This window comes from Camelus ferus, chromosome 1, assembly GCF_009834535.1.
Source record: "Camelus ferus isolate YT-003-E chromosome 1, BCGSAC_Cfer_1.0, whole genome shotgun sequence".
Classification (NCBI taxonomy): Eukaryota; Metazoa; Chordata; class Mammalia; order Artiodactyla; family Camelidae; genus Camelus; species Camelus ferus.
The window spans coordinates 74,571,082-74,590,471 of NC_045696.1; the positions used below are offsets into that span (position 1 = coordinate 74,571,082).

The 19,390-nt window shown below is 43.6% G+C and overlaps 1 protein-coding gene across 1 annotated transcript in view; it reads right to left on the reverse strand.

Annotated features, from left to right (window-relative positions):
• Window positions 1-7,402: 7,402 nt before the first annotated feature.
• The window catches only part of USP13 (ubiquitin specific peptidase 13), a 116,123-nt gene continuing 104,135 nt past the window's right edge, over window positions 7,403-19,390 (reverse strand). Inside the window, 2 exon segments of the mRNA XM_032483799.1 lie at window positions 7,403-12,304; window positions 13,966-14,050. Of these exon segments, the coding sequence (XP_032339690.1) occupies window positions 12,211-12,304; window positions 13,966-14,050 (179 nt within the window). The 3' untranslated portion in view covers window positions 7,403-12,210.

A 19,390-nucleotide genomic window follows, 5' to 3' on the forward strand; every position in this document is an offset into this window, starting at 1 on the left:
CGTATTTTTCCTTGCTTCTGAACAAGGAAGCATTTTCATAAACTTTGTGTTCCAGTTTTTCTATTTGCTTTCAAAATCCTGTCCTGGAGACTGTTCTCATGCTGTCACACGTCTGGTTTATGCAGTATTGCAGCCAGTGCCAAACTGGTCCTCTGAGGAATCCAGGTGTTTAGACATCCAAACGATTTTTAAAAACCAGTTGAGGCACAACAACAGATGCAAGATGGAGACAAAAATCCTTGTGTTTGAATGCTGCTAAACAAAATCATGTTGATTGCCTCAGCAGTTTTGGGTTCTAAATTCTGAATAGTGCATTTCAAGTTGTTTGTAAATTAGAAATACTGACATTCTAAATAAGATGGGGAGGTTAGGGTAATGTCAGGCACATGAAAACCATCAAAAGGCACGGTGGACATGGGGCCTTAATTTCTGCAAATGCCCCACAGTGTGTGGGGTGTCTGTCACACCATTGTCCTCACCACGGCCCTACTTGTAAGTGAGCTACTTGGGCCCACATTCCTTGAGAAATTGGACTTGGTCAATATATCTAAAAACATTGAAATTCAGGGTTGATGAGGTGATTTCACAGTCACTCAACCTTAACTGTAAAGTTCTCTCACTGCCTTTTTCTGTGACCCCTGCTTTATGAAAAAATAAGGGCAAGGAGACCAGAAAATGGAGGGAGCAAAGTTCGAAAGACAGTGAGGACATTGTATGTTAGTGACAGCTTTGTCCTCATTTCACACACCCCTGCACGCCCACACCTACAGATGAGCTCCAAGACAGAATTCCCCAAGTACCGGCAAAGACCATCGTGTGGCAGCATCAAACAGGTAAGAGAAGGAAAAAAAAACAGAAAACTCAAGTGAGATTTAACAAACTCTTATGTGGCATTTTGCCTCGAATAGTTTCCACTACCTGCACGCTCTGCAGAAATACCAAAAGAACAGACTCTGAAAACAAGTGCCCCGATCCCCAAAACCTCAGCCCTGTTTTCTCAGGACCTACCTGAGCAAACTCTCCTGGAGCATTGCAGAGCATCACAGCACAGCTCCCACAGGTCCTGTGGAAACCTGCAAACCTGCACTCAAAATAAGATTAAAAAAAAAAAAAAAAAGAGGCAGTTCTTTGCCCAAAAATAAAATGGGTGTAGGTTTTTTTTCCTTTTCCTTTGAATTCCTTGGAAACGGTGTGATAAAAAGGACTAGGGGATATATACACTCACTCAATGAGGCAGTTTGGCATTTTCACCGAGACACATAAAAATACCATTAAAAACCTGTGCCACGTGAAAAACACATTCATGATTGAATGTGTTACCAGTACTTAAAGGAAACTTTTAACAATTTATTTTCAATTCCCCCCCATATCATCTAATCCAAGCCCTCTTCAATTTTCATTGCCCAAGTTTGTTTATATTTGTTGGGGAGAAAAAAACCTGATTAATTTAGTAAACTTTATACAAACTATAACAAGCATTTATTAACTATTTAGAAAAGATATTTCTATATATTTTATATATCTATGAATATTGCGTATCTAGTCTGATCTAAAATACTGTTTGAGACAGATTCTTCTGTGATGCTTCCTTATGCTCAATGTTTAAAATCTTGGGATTTCATTTTTAAGCTGAAATAGGTAACAAAAAATTTAACCTTAAATGTTTACATTGAGTTTTCAAGTTAAAACCAACCCAAACTAAGTGACCTATAGGAAATTAATGGCAATTGGGGTGTAAGTTATTGGCATAGTACATGATGATGTATCTGTACTTAGTGAAATATATATCATAGCACAACTCTATTTCCCTCTGTTGCTCTTTGAAATAAAATTACTATCATAAAAATAATCTCTTACCATATTGATGTGTTTAATTTATTCCACTGGCTTACCAAGATGAAGGTAGTATTTTTGTACTATAATTGGAAGCATGCCTTCCCTTTTCACATTATTAAATTGTATTTATATCTGTGCAATTTTAAACTATGTTTTCAAATAAACTTTGTGGCTTCAAAGTCTTTTCAGAAATCTTTGAAAATGAGTTACTGGGTTCAGAATTGCTTCAAATCAAATAGAATCTAATTTGTACTACTGATTAAAAGGTTCTTTTTATTGACTATCAGTCACTACATATGACTTTGCATGAGTTATCTGGAAATCAAGCATGCGTTTTAGATACAAAGCAAAACTTTAAAATCGTACTCCTTTGTTAATTTTTAAAGACTAAAATATTATTTAACCTGAAATTGGATTTTGTGATTTTTTTGTTTTTAGAATAAAAGTATTAAAATATATTTCAGTTTTAGGGTCTTTTTCTTTTTTTAATCAGTCAAGAAATATTTCAGCACCTACTAAGTTGCAGGCACTGTTCTAGAGTAGGACAGTGGTAAGTAAATCAAATCAAGCCCTTGAAGAGCTTAGATTTCTGGGAAAGATCAACAAATACATGAGTAAGAACGCCACGTGCTGCAAAGCGCTAAGAAGAACAAGGCAGGTAAGGGATTCTGAGAGTGACTGGGGCTCCTTCATAGGTGGTCAGGAAAGGTTTCTCATAGGTGACCTTAGAACTGAGATTTAAATTACAAGAAGCCAGCCAAGTGGAGCTGGGGACAAGCGTCCTGGCAGAGCCCACAGCTAGCAAAAGATGCCAAGACAGGAACAAGTGTGGTGTGTGCTTAAGGAAAGCGAGCCCAGGGAGATGTGAGGTGTCCGGACGGAGACGGGAGGACTTCCTGGAGCAGGGAAAGGGCGGACTTACCCCGGGGGGGACGAATGCCACTGATGTGGAAGTTTGTGTTTCCGAGATGCCTACTAAAGTCCTTGAGTGGTCAGGTTGGGGACGGAGACAACAGGCTCTCCCTCTTGACTGCCCCTGCTTCCGATCTGCGGCAGCACTTCAGGTGGGATTCTGTTTTCTCCTCTAGAAAATCAAGCTGTACATCTTTCTTTCCTGCTCCACTGTTACTCTACACGCAGTAAAATGCCATCTACCTAGTGGTGAATTGTGGCTCCTCTCCCCACCTGCTGCATCACTCAAACTCCTATGTCTCCTACCCTCCCACTTTAAATGTGAATTATGTTAATGTCCCCAAACAGCTGCTTCACCCCAGTGTATACAGAAGCAGCCCAAGGTCTGAAGGGTCCTTTACATTTCTGTACAGGGCTCCTTGAGGTAGTACCTCAACTAGCCAGTACTTCAGGGCTCACAAGGACTGACCTGTTTTTTTCCTTACTTACATCGCATAATAAATAATGCCACCTAGTTAATCGTCAGTGAATCAGAACGTGAGGAACCAATGGTTAACATTAGTTTAGTTCCACAGGGCAAAAAACTGATTCTCAGTAGGTGCTCTGCTCGAGTCTGCTCACTGTTTAGAAGGGTGGAGACCAGGCAGTAGAGCCTTTCCAGCCTGAGTTCTTTGAAAGGGAAACAGAAAAGGAAACTAGCAATTTACTAGAAGCTACCACGTTTCTAACCTGCAGTTTTAAACTCAGTGGGCGCCCAAGGTCCTAAGTCTTTGCTCTACTGATAATTGCATCCAGGCCATAATTGATATTCCTGCAAATAATTAACAATAGCAAAAACTGTGCCAGGTGAAAAAAATAATGTCTTAAGAGATTTAAAGACAGGTGAAAGATCCCATCTAATACTAAAAACTGCACAAACTGACCTGGGAAAAAGTAGGCTTGAGAAATTACCAAGATGATGACCAACACTGCTTGTAGTAAAATGTGCTATTGGTTAAAAGCTGATAAAAGAACAAAATCCTCTCGACAAAATTTAGATTTACAAAATTTGACCTGGGAAAGCTGGGCCGAGTGGAAACAACGGCTGCAAAGGGGAATTTGCAATAGCAAAAGTTATAATAGTGAGAAAAACTGATGAGGATGGAAAACAAACTGATGACTCAGACCGTCCTTATAAAATGTACAGAATTGTTAACAATTAAAGTAAGTTCATTAGAAAGGAAAATGTAAAAGTCTGGGAAGAGTTTGGGTAACTTTCTTACCCCCTCCTCTCTCCTCAAATCCCCACTCTGCCCCACACCTCCCCTAAGCTGGCCATGCTTCCTACTTCCCTGAGGCAGTGAAGGCAGACACGAGAGAACTCCCAGACTCACGGCACTCAGTCTCCTGCTTTCCTGGCTGTGGCATCGACACTCCGGTCCCTGCCTTCCTCCTGTCCCCATGCAGGTCTTCCAGGCCCTGCCTAGAGTCGGCTCCGACTTTGGCACCAGATTCCATCACCTCTTGCCTGTTCAAGAATAATGGCTCAGCACTTCTTCCCTCTCCCTCCTACATCCTCCCTCCTTTGTTTGACCATCTTATTTCTCACAATTAAAAGGAAAAACTTCTCTAAATCCCATCCCACTTCCCCAGTCAGCCATCACCCCACTGCTTTACTTTCCTTGGTAGCAAATCTCCCCCAAGGGTTGTCTACACTCATCTTCTGCAATTCCTCTCCTCCCAAACTGTTCTCATGGAGATCACCCAAGAGCCCAAGCCGATCAATCTCACGGTGAACTCATCTTACTTAACCTACCGCAGTTATCTGGCAGGTGATCACTCTCACCTCCTCAAGACGCCTTCTCCACTTGGGTTCCACTTCCAGGTGCCATCGTCTTGGTTTCCATGCATATTGGTGGTCTCTCTTCACGTCTCCTTTGTGGCTCATCTTCTCCCTGACTTCTTATGTTGAAAGGCTCAGTCCCTGGACCTCTTATATTTCCTGTCTCCCTCCATTGATGATCTCACCCAGTCGCATGGCTTTAAATACCATCTAAATACCAACCACTCCCATTACCGACAGTCAGGACTTCTCTCTCAAAGTCCAGAGCTGCATATCCAGCTTCCTACTCAACATCGACCACAGAGGTCTAACAGACATTTCAAACCCAATGTATCCCAAACTGGCCATCCTTCCCCACCACCACCTCCAACCCCACCGCACCCTAACCACCTTAGCTGATTGCAACTACATTCTTCAGTTGCACAGAACAAAAACTTGGGGGCAGCCTTAGCTACGCTTATCCCCTCACATCCCACATCCTATCCAGCAGGAAATTCTATTGGCTTTACCTTCAAATGTGTCCAGAATCTGGCCATCCATACCACCTCCACTGCTACCCCATCCATCTGAGCCATGATCCTCTCCCCTCACTTGCCACAGTAGCTCCTACTTCCTCCCTGGCCCTCCTATCATCTACTCTAAACAAAGAATTATCTTCTTGGAACTTAGATCAGGTCACTGCTCTGCTCAAGACCCTGTAATGGCCCCCCTTGCACTCTAGAGTCAAGCCCTTCCAACACCTCCCAGGCTCAGGTGATCTGGCCCCTTCCACTCTCCTCTCCCACTAACTCCCTTCCTTCCAACCACACTGGTCCCCTTGCTGCTTCTCTGACAGATCAGAAATGTCCCCACCCCGGAGTCAGTGCTCCAGTTAGTCCCTCTGCCAAGCACGTCCTTCCCCCAAACATCCATTCGAATGACTCCTTCACCTCCTCCAATCCTTCATTCAAATCTCACCTCCAGACGATGCCTTCCCTGAGTATCCAATTTAGTCCTTCAGTCTGCACCTCCACCCCTGCTCTTCGTTTTCTTTTTTCCATAGGACTCAATCTCTTCTAACGTACTTGCTTATTTCTTATGTTTAGTATCTGTCTGTCCCTGGTAGAAAATTGACTCGGCAAGGGCAGAGACCTAGTCTACTTTGTTTACTGACACAGCTAAGAAAAACAATGCCCAGCACATGGTAGACCGTTAGTATTTACTGAATGATGAACCATGCTATACAGAATAACAACATAAATTGGCTTAATGGAATTATTTCCTGAAAAAAAAAAAAAGTCATCAATGCTGGTATAATTCTGATTGTTTTAAAGGAATTTTTTAGACTCAATGGGTCAAAAACTCCTTAGAGTAACCCAAAATGCTATATGGGTTAACATGACATAAAATAGCACAGTAAAAGTATCCTGTGATACTCGAACTCAAGTATTATGCCCACTGAACAGATGGGATGACTGAGTCTTAGGATATTAAGTGCTTTGCACAGTCACACAGCTACCCTGTGTTGACAACAGGATTTGGCCGTGTCTCTATGCTTCTTCCCATTATCCCACCCTGCCTCCTGACCTCACTGAAAGACTTTTCCGAGTAGATTTTTAAGTAATTGGCTACATGAGGATAACTCACCATTTTCCTATTAAACTTCCCCACTGTGACTGAAGTTTGTCCCTGACGACATTTGAAAAGCAGGACCATAAGTTCAAACAGCACATACACACACTGGTACACTCTCCCACTGGACACAGTGGGACGGATCAAGGGGATGTAAACAGCAACTGGCTTGCAAACATGGTCCTAAAACTTCACAGTTCTCTGGATTGTAAATGACCCCTCACTCTCCCAATCATTCCCTTTTCCTCTCACCCCCTCACCAAAACATACGGCGTAACACTGGTGTCAGTCATTTCACTTGGATTTTTAGAAGCAGAGGTTCATTCTTTTAAAAATTTTAAGCACTGAATAAACATATTTTAAGTAGTAACTAGCGTCTCCTATATGGTAGGCAAAATAATGTCCCCCCCCATCTGTGACTGTGTTACCTTACATGGGAAAAGGAACACTGCAGCTGTAGTTAAGGATCCTGAGATGGGAAGATTCCTCTGGAATATCTGGGCAAACCCAATGTAATCATAAGGGTCTCTGTAAGAAAGGCAGGAGAACCAGTGACAGAGATATAACAACGTAAGTAGATGCTGGAGGAAAGCCAATGCTGTCAGGAGGGTGTGAGCCAGGGAACAAGAACAGCTTCCAAAAGCTGGAAGACACAACGAATGGGTTCTCTCCTCCAGCTTCCCTGCCAACACCTTGATTTTAGCCTTGTGAGACCCATTTCCAGACTTTCTGACCTAAGAAATGTGTTGTTTTAAGCCACTAAGTTTGTGGTAATCTGTTACAGCAGCAACAGGAAACTCATATACAGCCTAGAAACACGGCTTCATAAAACTGCTGAAATCCCTCAATGCAACTAGTGTTGATTCTGCCTATACCTGTGTCAAGGAAGCCACCAGCAAACTGAGAGCCGGAAACCCACAGAAAGGTTTCAACTGATTCCAATGTGCAACTTGAAACCCAGTAGAGAAGTTCTGAAAGACAGCAGACACCCCCGCCCGGGCCCCTCCCTCCCTCCCGGGATAACGTCTTGCCACTGCGGATGTTCCACCACTGATGGGGACCAGGCAGCCTCAGGGCCCACACAAAGAAACCCTAGAAAGAAATAAAATTAGGCACTGTCCCAAGTTACCTGTTCCACTGATGGATAAGAACCTGTAAAAGGCAGAATCTGTTTACTTGGCATCTTGCGAAAGAAACAAAAAGCCATGAAGGGACCTCAGATTGTGAGAATAGCTTTTAATTTTAAAACAACTGAAGCAATAAATCATCCATCTCTCTTTCTATCACAGGCAAATACTCTCCCAAAACATTTGAGATATTTTAAACAACTGTGACTAGTGCGAAATAAAACAGACACACTCTTTCAGGAGCCAGTGTCAAACCCTGCTGGGCAGACAGGCGCTGCCCACAGGCTGAGCCCTCTGCTGAGGCCGGGAGGAGCGGCAAGATTTGCACAGGATTTTAACATGCCCAGCTCTGAACAGATGAAACAATACCTGTGGAGGGGAAACCACAAGAGAATGTTGCCCAAAGTGAAATAAGTCCGCCCAGCATCCTCATGTGGCTGACATCCCTGGCACCTACAAGATGCTTAGAAAATAAATGCAAAGCTGGCAGCTTCTAGGCAAAGCTGAAGGAACGGGGTTTGGACTCATTTGCTTTTTTAATAGGGGTCTTACATATATTGGTTTTTATGTAAAAAAAACTTCTGCTTTCTGGAAGGCATTTGTTCTGTGCCTCACAGTGCTCCCAACTCCAGCAAAAACATTTGTGTTGCCTCTGTCTGCCTGGATGCTTCAGAGAATTACCTTCCACTCCTATGGCATCTCACTGCCTCCCCGACCCGACTTGGTCTAGAGAAGCACTGTCCAGCAGACGTACAATGCAAGTCACGTGTCCAATTTCAAAATTTCTTGGTAGCCACATTTGGAAAAAAGATAAAATTTTAATAATACCTTATTTAATATATCTAAAGTATTGTCATTTTAGCACATAAAATCAATAGAAAATATTGATGCACTATTTTACATTCCCTTTTTGTTACCATGCCTTCAAAGTCTGGTGTGTATTTCCTGTGTACAGCACCTCAGTTTGGACAAGACACATTTCCAGAGGTCATTAGCCACACGTGACCACGGATGACTTACTGAACAGTGCAGATCTAGAGACTCGTAACACACACTCTTCCAGGATGACTTACTGAGTAGGGAACCTCCATGGCACTGCGTGGGCGATCTCACACACCAGCGTCAGGGTACAGAACCTAGGACTTCTGACCTTAGGTAAAGATAGAACCACGTTTTATCTAATCCTATCCCCCAGTCCTGCCCCTGGCCATTTCCCTGCAGATGGTGTGATTTAGCAACAGTGATGCCTACGAGGTGAAAAGGCATCCTTTCTGTGGCAGAAAATCTTATTTAAGGATCACAGCTATAACTGAGTTAGAGTAAGAAAATATTCCATTAAGGTCACAAAGTCAGCAGAAGGTAGCTCTCAGATTTTTTAGGGCAGGAGGTGTTTTTAAACAGATTTCTCATTTTCAAGGAGGACAGTAACAAAACACCTTACCAACTGGGAAGTGGAGTTTCCAGCGTTGGAGGTTGGGGGGGCAGTGGGTGTTGGAGGAGGGAGATGGGATAATTACCAAAGAAATTACTCAAGAAAGTGGGAATGAGCAGTTGGGGTGGGGACACTAAAAATGAGGCAGGTTCTAAAGTGGGGTGCGTGAGCTGTAACAAACCAAAAGCCTAACGTCTAGCCTCTGTGTGATCCCTCGCATCTCACATGCCTGACCCCAGCTGTAACCATAGGAAAATAAAAATAGAATTGGATGTGACGGCAGAAAGGGACTTGTGAGCTTACTGGTCTAACCCACTCACTTTAAAGGAAAAGGCTGAGAGAAGTACTGTGACCCAGTCCCATCACACTCAGAAGCGGAGCCGGGCTACAAGCCCAGGTGCTCTCACTGTGAATTGCAGGTGAGGCTCCATCCAGTTCAGGCAGAGGGAGTAAATGATGTTGGGGGTAAGAGGCTCGGGCCACTCCCTCCGGCCCACGGTGAGCCCAGGGAGCGCCAGGCACATTCTCTTGTGGGTGGGAGAAAACGACACGTCAGTTCAAAGCATTAAAGCAGTGCTGACGTGAAGCCGCATTCAAACATGACTCGTCCCTTCTGCATACTTCTTCTCCCCTCAAAAAAAAAATCCCAAGCTGAGCCAAACTGGATTTCTGATTAGTTATATGGGCATTTAGATCAACTGACAAAATAAAAATCTGATAGCTGTATTCTCCAAAGACATATTCATCAGGATTTTACACAAATGGGTATCAAAAGATATTTACAGGAAGAAGGTGCTCTCCTTCACACGTACAGCCACACACAGTGAGAATTTCACAATTACACCAGCACGCCTCACACAGAAGAGTCCTAACAGGCTGATGATCAGTTGACAAAATACACACACTATTCCAGTTTCAGTCATCATCTCATCTACATACATGTGGAAAATTAGCAGTATATTCCAGACTCTGATTCCAGGGAAACTTGCCTTGAAATATATTAAGATATACATGTAAATGCATTGGTAAGCATAAAAGAAAACCAATATTTGCTCCAGTTTTTCCCAACTCTCAATCGGAAATAAAGAATAGCACACATATAAAACTTTGCCTTATAGAAATAGCCCTTTGTTTTGTGACGCAGAAAAAAAAAAAGGCAGCCATGTTACATTTTCTTACAATATGGTTAGGTATCAAAAGGGCTAAATTTCTTTTCCTACTGAATGAATTAATGTGTAGCCTATAATCTTATATACCAACTTTGCACCATTTGTTTTTCAAAGTTTGATTATAAATTTTTTTGTTGTTCAAAATACACATGCCATTTTCTCCACATTTCAATCCAAATTCCCAACCACCCTCCCACCCCCCAAAAAAGGCCTTCACTTCGTACCAGCAGTGAAAAGACGTCATTTTGGATGTGTGTTTGGAGTCATTATTCTATGAGACTCGGCCATGAGGAGACTGGATTTTGTAAGGCTCCTTAGTGTGGGGGTTTCTGCAGGAGACAGGGACCCGTGTCCCAGACTGGGACTGCTCTAGGATGTCCGAGACCATGTTCGAAGGTGACACCAGGGGGCAGAGTTTAGTAGAGGATTTTCACACCATGAGCTCCCTCCTGCCAATCTCATTTGTTCTCAAACTGAAGAAAACATCAGATCAGACAAGAGAGGACACTGACTCTACCAGGACCTGCCTGCGCACGACACTTGTCACACCGGCTCTCGCCAGATCCTCCAAGCACAGCTGGAAGGAGAGGGCAGGTGTCACCACACCATTGTGCAGACGAGTGAGGCACAGGGAGGCTGAGGGACTCGCCCAGCTCAGCAGCACCCAGGTCCCCGGGCCACAGGCCTCAGGCTCCCCATCCCTCGCACACAAAGTATCACTGATCTCCTGTGAGCAGGGCCCCAATCAAAACCAGAATCCTGACTGTTCATAACTCACAAGTCATCGTCCCATTTCTGTATTTCACAGAACTGTGAAATTCTGTGCTGTATTTCACCCAACTGATTCTGCTTTATTTTCCTACAGTTTCCAGAAAGATCCTTTCTACCAATCAAATGCATGTTAAGCAGACAGCAATAAATCCAGCTTTATTTGACTGAAGAATCTGAAATAGAAACTCCAGAGGCCCTGGCATTTGGTACAGCGCAGTAGGAAAATTTTAGAGCACTAGCCTTCTACTTTTTTCATCACATTTGAAACTCTGATCCAATTCCAGATTGCAACTAAAATACTAAAATACCAAAAATGGAAACGATGGTCTTTCATAATGTCATGTAAAGTTTCTTTGCAACTGAAACCCTTAAACTGCCCAAGATCACACTGTTGGTCACAGCAGATAAGCAGTGAGGCAAGTCAGGAGGTGACAAGCCAAGAAAGGGCAGAGAGGAGACTCTGGCCCCAGAAAAAGTAGAAACGGAGGCAAGCAGATTGCTGGGGGATGAGAAAACGACAGACAAATCTGGCGCAGTTAGCATGATTCCAGGGAGCTGTCACGTGTTATGGCAGGAAGAAATCAGCTATCCTAACTAACAATACACACCACAACGCCTTAGGGGAAGGGCTGCTGACAGACAGAATCCATCTACCTTTGGCAAAGAACAATATGTGCTGCTGTGGGCATCTGTGTTGATACCAGTGGCACAAACCCACAGGGATTCTTGACAGCACGGAAAGGGGCCACAGCCCTTTTTACGCCTGAACATCTAAGTGGGGGAGCTAATTTTTTAAACTGTTCCTGAGTTATAGTTTCTTTAAAATATTTACTTGCTTTCTCCAGCTATGCTTAATACCACCTATTTTAACCTTTAAAAACCAACCCGTCACAGGTTTTCTAGTTGCCTAGAAAGGTCTCACACTCTGGGTCTCATTCTCACACACATTCACACAATCAGATTATGAATTTTGATATGATTTAAATTAAACATCTCTCGTTGTGGATGTTCTAATCTACTGTACATGGAGAGGTCAGAAACTATTGTGCATCATGAAAAAAATTATGTCACAAGTAAAGCCCAGCCTGGTTACTGATGTTCGATATGAAACAAAAGTGGGCTTTTTGTTTATTGTGGGTGAGGCGACAGGACTGGCCCCACGACCTGGGTTCTCTGGCGGCCGCGGCCGCTGACCCCCAAACTACAACAGAGGGCTGGTGGCACAGTCCTGTTTTGATGTGCCAGTGACAGATCCCCCACCAGCAATATGAACACTTCTCTTTTTAAATCATTCTCTTCTTAAACATTTATAAAAAGAAAAACTATCTACAGTAGTGTATCATCACTGATAGAAATTTCCTCCCAGTTCTATTTCAGAAGGCATCAAATGATGTTCTTTAAATAAACTATAAATACCCCATGTATTCCTTCATGTCTGGCTGTCCCAACTTCTTTTTTTTCTTTTTTTTTTTTTTTTTTTGGCAAATTAAAAAGGCATATGGCTTCTTCTCGCCAGTCTGCACGTGAGGTTTAGCTCGGTACCCTGCGGTAAAAGTACAGGTAGCCCAGGTCTTTAGGGGGCCTTTCGGAGGCACAGACTTTGTGGTCGTTGTAGATCACCCATCTGAAAACAAAGACAGAAGCATTTGATGGGTTTAAGTCAGTTCCAGGAAATACTGCAGAAGAAAGTTACTGCACCAAACCTAAAACAATCAAGATGTTCTCGATAAACCAAACTCAAGTCCGCTGTATGAAGGGAAGCAGAACGCTAGCAGGGAAGGACAACTGCTTTTTTATCCTCACATTTGATCAAAAAGTAGTTCCCAAGGGAGCCTCCAAACATTTCAAACCCTTTGTTCTCCTAATTTCATTTGTAGAAACCAGAGATGGCCTCAGAAACTGAGTCAAAGAAGTATGTGTTCATTTCAGCCTTAGGTGTAAAACTAGCTAAAAATCAAAAGTAAGTAGACATGCAGTGAACTGTCCAACTATTAAAATACCTTCAAAGAATACTTGGTAAAGTGAGAAAATAATCACAATATGAAGTGGGGAAAAGCAGGTTACAAAGTTATACACACTGTGTGTGGACTTTAAGCTTTACAAAAGTTGTAAATACATACACACGTTTCCATGTAGGACGTGTGTATACAGACATGCACACCCTCTCCCGATGAAAACAATAAAACAAAGAGAACTGTATCGAAATACAGACAATGGTTATCTCTAGGCTTCCAGACCCCATATTCTCTGTATGTTTTTGTATTTTACAAATTCCTTATAATGAATTTCACTGCTTTTTAAATTATAATTAAGCTATTTTTCTTAAGAAAAGTATTTTTCAAAGAGTCATCGTGATTGGTAATAAAAACAATTCACTCCAAACCAAGTTCCTGTGCTCAACTATTTTATGAATCAAGTTGAGAAGACAAAACTAAAAGACACACCAGAAAGGAGAACAGTGGACCCCCGGGTGGGAACCAGTCACCCCTGCAGTGCGGGGCCCCGAGTGAGAGGTTAACGTCCTACCAGGAGGACCAAGGGAACACGCTCCTCCCGCGCCCACGCGGCCCAGGCACTGCCTCAGCAGGGATGCTGACCCACAGGCCAGGCTACTCAGGGGGAGCTCAAGGAAGGGAGACCAGGGGGGCCTGTGTGGATCCAGCCCAGAGAGAAGGTTCAAGGTTCTGAAGAGAGCAGCGGCCTCACGCCCCACAACTGTCTCATTCCCGGCTCACCACACACCCTACAATCCTTAAGAAGCCAAGGCTGCAAGAGGGCAAACACTGGGCGTTAGGGTTGCCAGATAGAACACTGGGTTAACTCACCCAGTCAAATGTGAGCATCACATAAGGAACAAACAACTTTTTTAATGCAAGTATGTCCCATGCGATAGTTGACACCTATTTATACTAACAAGTGATTCACTATCTGAAATTCAAATGTAATGGGGCATCCTGGTTTTCTCGCTTTCCTTCATTTTGCTGGCCAAATCTGACAATCCCACAGAGTCCAAATGTGGACATCCTGCTGCAGGGTGCGCCTTTACTTTGGGAAGCCGCCTTGCTATGACGGTGGAGAGGGGCTCTGAACACCAGCTCAGACGCAGCTGCTACGGTCGAGCTACTCAGCCTCCCTGAGCCTCAGAGTCTTGATGTATAAAATGGCTTTAAGAGTCTACCCCTATTGTGAGAACCAAATGAGATAACATATGAAACACCTAGTGGAGTGGCTGGCACATAGCAGGTGCTCAAACAGATCTCCTTTTACCTTCTCAAAAAGACTCACCTTCCTTCCTTTTTGATGTGGCAAACATAATGGCCACTCATTGTAGATGTTCCCATGTGACTGATGAACGCAAATAATTCGTACACTGTGAAAGAAGAAACAACTCAGTTACAAGGTGGCATTTCTAGAAATCAATAGCACTTCTGATCAGAATTTAAAGCCAGTAAGAGTGTAATCCAGCAACTGTTCAGCTTGAAAGACACAGTCTGTTTACTTGCTATGCTGAGAACACCCACATACACACACATCCCAAGTGACACCAACTTCAACCTGCAAATTCATATCAAAAGCAGGACATAAACAATCAGAGCACAGCCGACAGTAAGTTCCTATCTGAAATGGGGTTAAAAATCCCACAGCCCAGTCTGGGGGCAAGCTCACAGGTCTAAAAGGGTGGTCCTGGCTCCATCACTTCCGAGCAGCATGCGGGTGGAGAAGTTGTCTCATCTCTGAGCCCATTTCTTCACAGAAATGAAAAATCCACCCACTTCACAAGGTTGTGTGAGGCTTAAATGAGCAGTTCAGACTAAAATACCACACAAATGTCAGGATTAGGAAGAAGACAGCAGATAGCTGGTACCGTTTCCAGGAAGGGATGATGCTCAGGATATGCGTCTTGTGATTTCTGACTTGCTCATGGTTATAAACTATATGGGACCAAACTTCAGGCTTCCTGCCTGAACAGATGTGTAGCCTTACTTAGAGCACGAGATGGATGTTTACTCCCTAACAAGTACCTCCCGCCATCGAGCACAGGATGCTGTACAAATCCACAGTGGAGGAAATTCAGCTCATGCTCCCCTGGCCAGTCCTAGGCCTACACAACACCTACGCAACACACAGTGGGTCCCGAGGCTGGTACCAGCCCAGCTCCGCAAACTGCTGCAGACTGCGATGAGGCAGCACAGACACCGAGTGAGCACTGACAAGCTTTCTTAATAACTTAGAGTAGCAGTCATGCCTGTTGAATCTAATAGGGGAAAAATGGCCTTACATATTCATTTTTTTAGTACTCAATTTCTGTTGTATTTTACAAGTGTATTGGTTCTGGATAGACCCTTTCCCTGGCCCCTCTCTCTGCCATTCTCTCCCTCTTGCTGGTTGCCAGTACCCATCCAAATACTCAGCTGTGAATCCTCCCTCCTCATCTTACCCTTCAGCACTTTGCATACTGTGGACCACCTCCTCCTTCCTCAAGCATTTGCCCCCAGGACATGACTCTATGTTGGTTGCCCAGATGCCTCACTGGCTTCTACTCTTCTCGCTGACCTTTAAATATTGGTGACCTGGGGCTCTGACCTCAGACCTTTCTTTCCTCTGTGCGCGCTTGCTTGCTTGCTTGCTTGCTTGCTTGCTTGCTTGCGCGCACACACACACACACACACACACACACACACACACACACACACACTCACTCTCACTCACTCTCTCTCTCTCTCTCTCTCTCTCTCACTCTCTCTCTCACTCTCTCTCTCTCTCTCTCTCTCTCTCCCTCCCCACCCCCCCACCTCATTTCCTCTCTCCCTCCCTCTCTGGGTGATCTCATCCAGTCTCATGGCGTTCAATGCAAACATTTTCCTAATTTCATTTCCAGAATGTTCACTGCTAATGTACAGAACTACAATTAAATTTTGTATATTGATCTTGTTTCCTACAATCTTGCTGAACCCATTTATTAGTCCTGATAGTTTTTAAAGTCGATTCCTTAGGATTCTCTATATACAAGACTATGTCATTGGCTAAACAGAAATAGTTTTACCTCTTCCTGGCTTATCTGGCTGCCTGTTTCTTTTTCTTGTGTAACTGCCGTGGCTAGAGCCTCTTGCCCCACGTTAAACAGCAGTGGCAAGGGTGGACATCCTTGTCTTGTTCCTGCTCTTAGGGGAAGAGCATTCAGTCTTCCACCAGTAAGTACGAGGTGAGCTGTGGGGTCAGGCTGAGAAAATTCCCTTTCATTCCCCGTTCGCTGAGCATCTTCTCAGCTTTATCTACATCAGTTCGTGGTGATTCCCTTCTTCCAGGAACTCAGGACAAAATCTTGACTTATTTCACATACTCTACACACATCCAATCCATCAGCAAATCCTTCAAAAATATATCCAGCATTTCCTTCAGACTTTATAGAGAATCCAACCACATCTTAACCACCTCCACTAGTAACCCCTAATCCCAGCAACCATCCTCTCTTGCCCGAATTAATACAACAGCCTCCCCTCCTACCTGGACGCCCTGCTCCCTCCCCTGCCCCCTCCCCACCATTCTCAGTGTGGCTGCCAGAGCAGTCTAAGTGGAAGCCCAACCTCACTTGTACAATGACCTGTGAGGCCCCCCGCACCTCCTCATGCTCTCCTCCTCACTCCACTCCAGCTACTCCAGCCCCCTGGCTACTCCTCTCGTGAATACAGAGGACTTCAAGCCTCCACACCTACTGTTCCTTCTACCTGAGCTCTTCTTTCAGATGCCGCATAATCCACCCCTCGCTTCATCAAGGTCTCAATCAAAGGTCATCTCCCAGAGGCCTTTCTTATAAAACAGCAAATTCTTCTCCTTCCACCCCACCTCACCCCAACCCTGCTTTACTGTTGTCCACAGAGCTCCAAGTAACACCGTGGCGCATCCTTACTTGTGCATTTCTTCCTTGTTGCCCTCCCTTTATCCTGGGCTAGAATACAGCTCCATAAGGACAAGTCTGCTTTCTTTCTGGAAATATTCCAGGCACAGAGAACAGCGCCTACCATGCGGGAGGCATGGCCCCCTTCACTCCATGTCCTCACTTGTTTTTATATCTTTTCATATTGTATATATTTATATAAACCACCTACCGAAGTATACATTGGGGTATAAATTAGTGAAATTATTTTAAAAAAGAAATGAATCGGGGGAAATTGCCTTTCCTGTCATCAGCTAAGTTTTTGCTGTGAGCTGTCACATCAACTGACAACCAAAAGGAAAACAAGAAAGAAAGAAAAAAAAAGCACAGGTTTGAAACAGAAACCAGGCAAAAAGACAGCTGTGAATAATAATCACGTTGCCTGGCACTTAGTGATCCAGGGCTCCCGCCCTCGGCTGCCCTCCCCTGTGTCCCCCACCACTAAGAACCCACCCGCTCCCTAGTAAGTAAGACAGTGTAGGTGGTGACTTTGTCAGGTTTCTTGGCCCTGGTTGGTGTTTAAAGCTCTTTTAGAATAATTCCAATTCCAATACATCAAATTCCAAATCTTCAATTTGAGACATATGGTGCCGGTCTCCTATAAGGCAGCTGCCCTCAGAATTTTCATGAAATAAAGAGAGAATGAGATGCTCCAACCAGTATTTTTCCCCCAAAGGAACTGTCCCCCAAAACAATGACTTAAATAACTGAACAGAGGATTTAATGAGCACTTCCCACCATAAGTCAGGGGCATGTCAATCAAACATTGCTCAGACACCAACACAGCCACCATGTGGACAAAACACACAGACACAGAGAAAAGAACAAACCCTACACCCCAGTACAGCCAAACATGTCATTAAGCCCCCAAAGGAATGTTTCCTCTCTTTGGTTAAAAGCAATTAATTCATGGGTATACTCAAAATGACAAAAATAAAGAGAAAAGATTAACATAAATCTTAGTCCTATAATTAAAATTAACTGTGTTTATCAATAAAAGCAACCACGCCATGCATTATTCAAGGCCTCCTGCTAGGAACCAACAGCACAAGAGAAAAATCTCAATAAATTTGCAAACATTCAACAGGTAAGAAATCTCAATTTACATCTGTTTCCAAAGAGAGAGTGAAGGTGAATAAACCAGCCAGGAAGCCACTGCTGGTTCTTCTCCCAGTTCCCAGAGGTCTCACACTCTCAAAAAACATAGATACCCCTTTTTCTGTAGACAGAAAATGCATTTTGAAGCAAGGTAAATCGTTCCTAAAATGTTGACATTCAACAGAGAAACTTTCAAAGGACCTGGAAACACTGGGCAAAACTGCCTAACCCAGTATGTCCAACACCCGGCCGATGGGAGTCCCTCTAAACAGCTGGAGTCCGTGTCTGAAACTAGCAACTTCCCTCCCACTTCCCTCTCTCATCAAAACTTGCCTTTTTTCGAACTTGGGAAAATGTTCCCAACTTTTCTAATATGAAGAATGTTTTAATATCAAAATTTTACCACCCCACCCACCAAAATAGGGATTGTATTTAGATCTTATTCTTTGAGAAAGCACTGTTAGAAACGTTACATGAAAACTTGGAAAGCAAGCGAGGTAGCAGAAGGCCCTTTTGTGTCACCCAAGGACTGTCTAGGGTAGGAGCTGGCGTACTGCGATGACCCAGAGGCCAAATCCAGCCCACAGCCTGCTTCCATACTGCCAAGGAGAAAGGGGGAAAGGGCAGGGACAGAAAGATGAGATGACAAGTGTGTGGCCTGTGAAGCCTGAAAGGTCCACTCTCTGACCCTCCAGGGAAAAAGTCTGCTGGCCCCTGGTCTAGGGGAATGAACTTAGCTCATCTCACTGCTTACTACTGATTAAAGAAGGGTTCCAAACTTAGTGAAGTTACTTGTTAACGTGTAGATTTTTGACCTGTACCAAAAAATTCTGTCCAGTGGAACAGACATGGGCATGCCTCAGAGACACTGCGGGTTCAGTTCTAGACCACCACAATAAAGCAAATATTGAAATCACAGGAATTTTTTGGTTTCCCAGTGTATATAAAAGCTATGTTTACACGATGCTGTAGCCTATTAAGTGTGCAATAGCATTATGTCTATAAAAGCAATTTATGTACTTTGGTTAAAAAATACCTTATAGCTAAAAAATGCTGACCATCATCTGAGCCTTCAGCAAGTCATGATCTTTTTGCTGGTGGAGGGTTTGAAATATCGCGAGAATTACCAAAATGTGACACAGAGGCAACAAAGTGAGCAAATGCTGTTGGGGAATGGTGCCAAAAGTCTTGCTTGACGCAGTGTGGCCACGAGCCTTCAATTTGTAAAAAGTGCACTATGTGTTAAGCACAGCACGGCGAAGGTATGCCCGTGTAGACTGCCTGCCATCCCAGGGCTACAAGGATCAAGCCATCAGGCACTAGAGCTGCCCTCTGTAGTTTCCTTGGAACACTGATCTGCTTTTCATAACAGACTAAAGTTTCTTTACCTTTTAAGTAATCTGTAACTTTCTGTATTTGCCTTTAAAACCTTTTATTGTCACCCTGGTTGAATGAAATAAGTACTGTGTCACAGTGACCTAGGATCCCATTTGACCACATTTTTTAAAACCTTTTGATATCTTTGACAAACTTCCCCAAGTCAAATTCTAAATGAAGCTCTCCTGACCTCTAGCAAACTTTGGGATGCTTCAAAGGGCCCTGAAACATCCCAAAGAAAGATATTAAACTAATTAGATTGATTTGGTATGTTAAATTACATGGGAAACATTGTTAAAC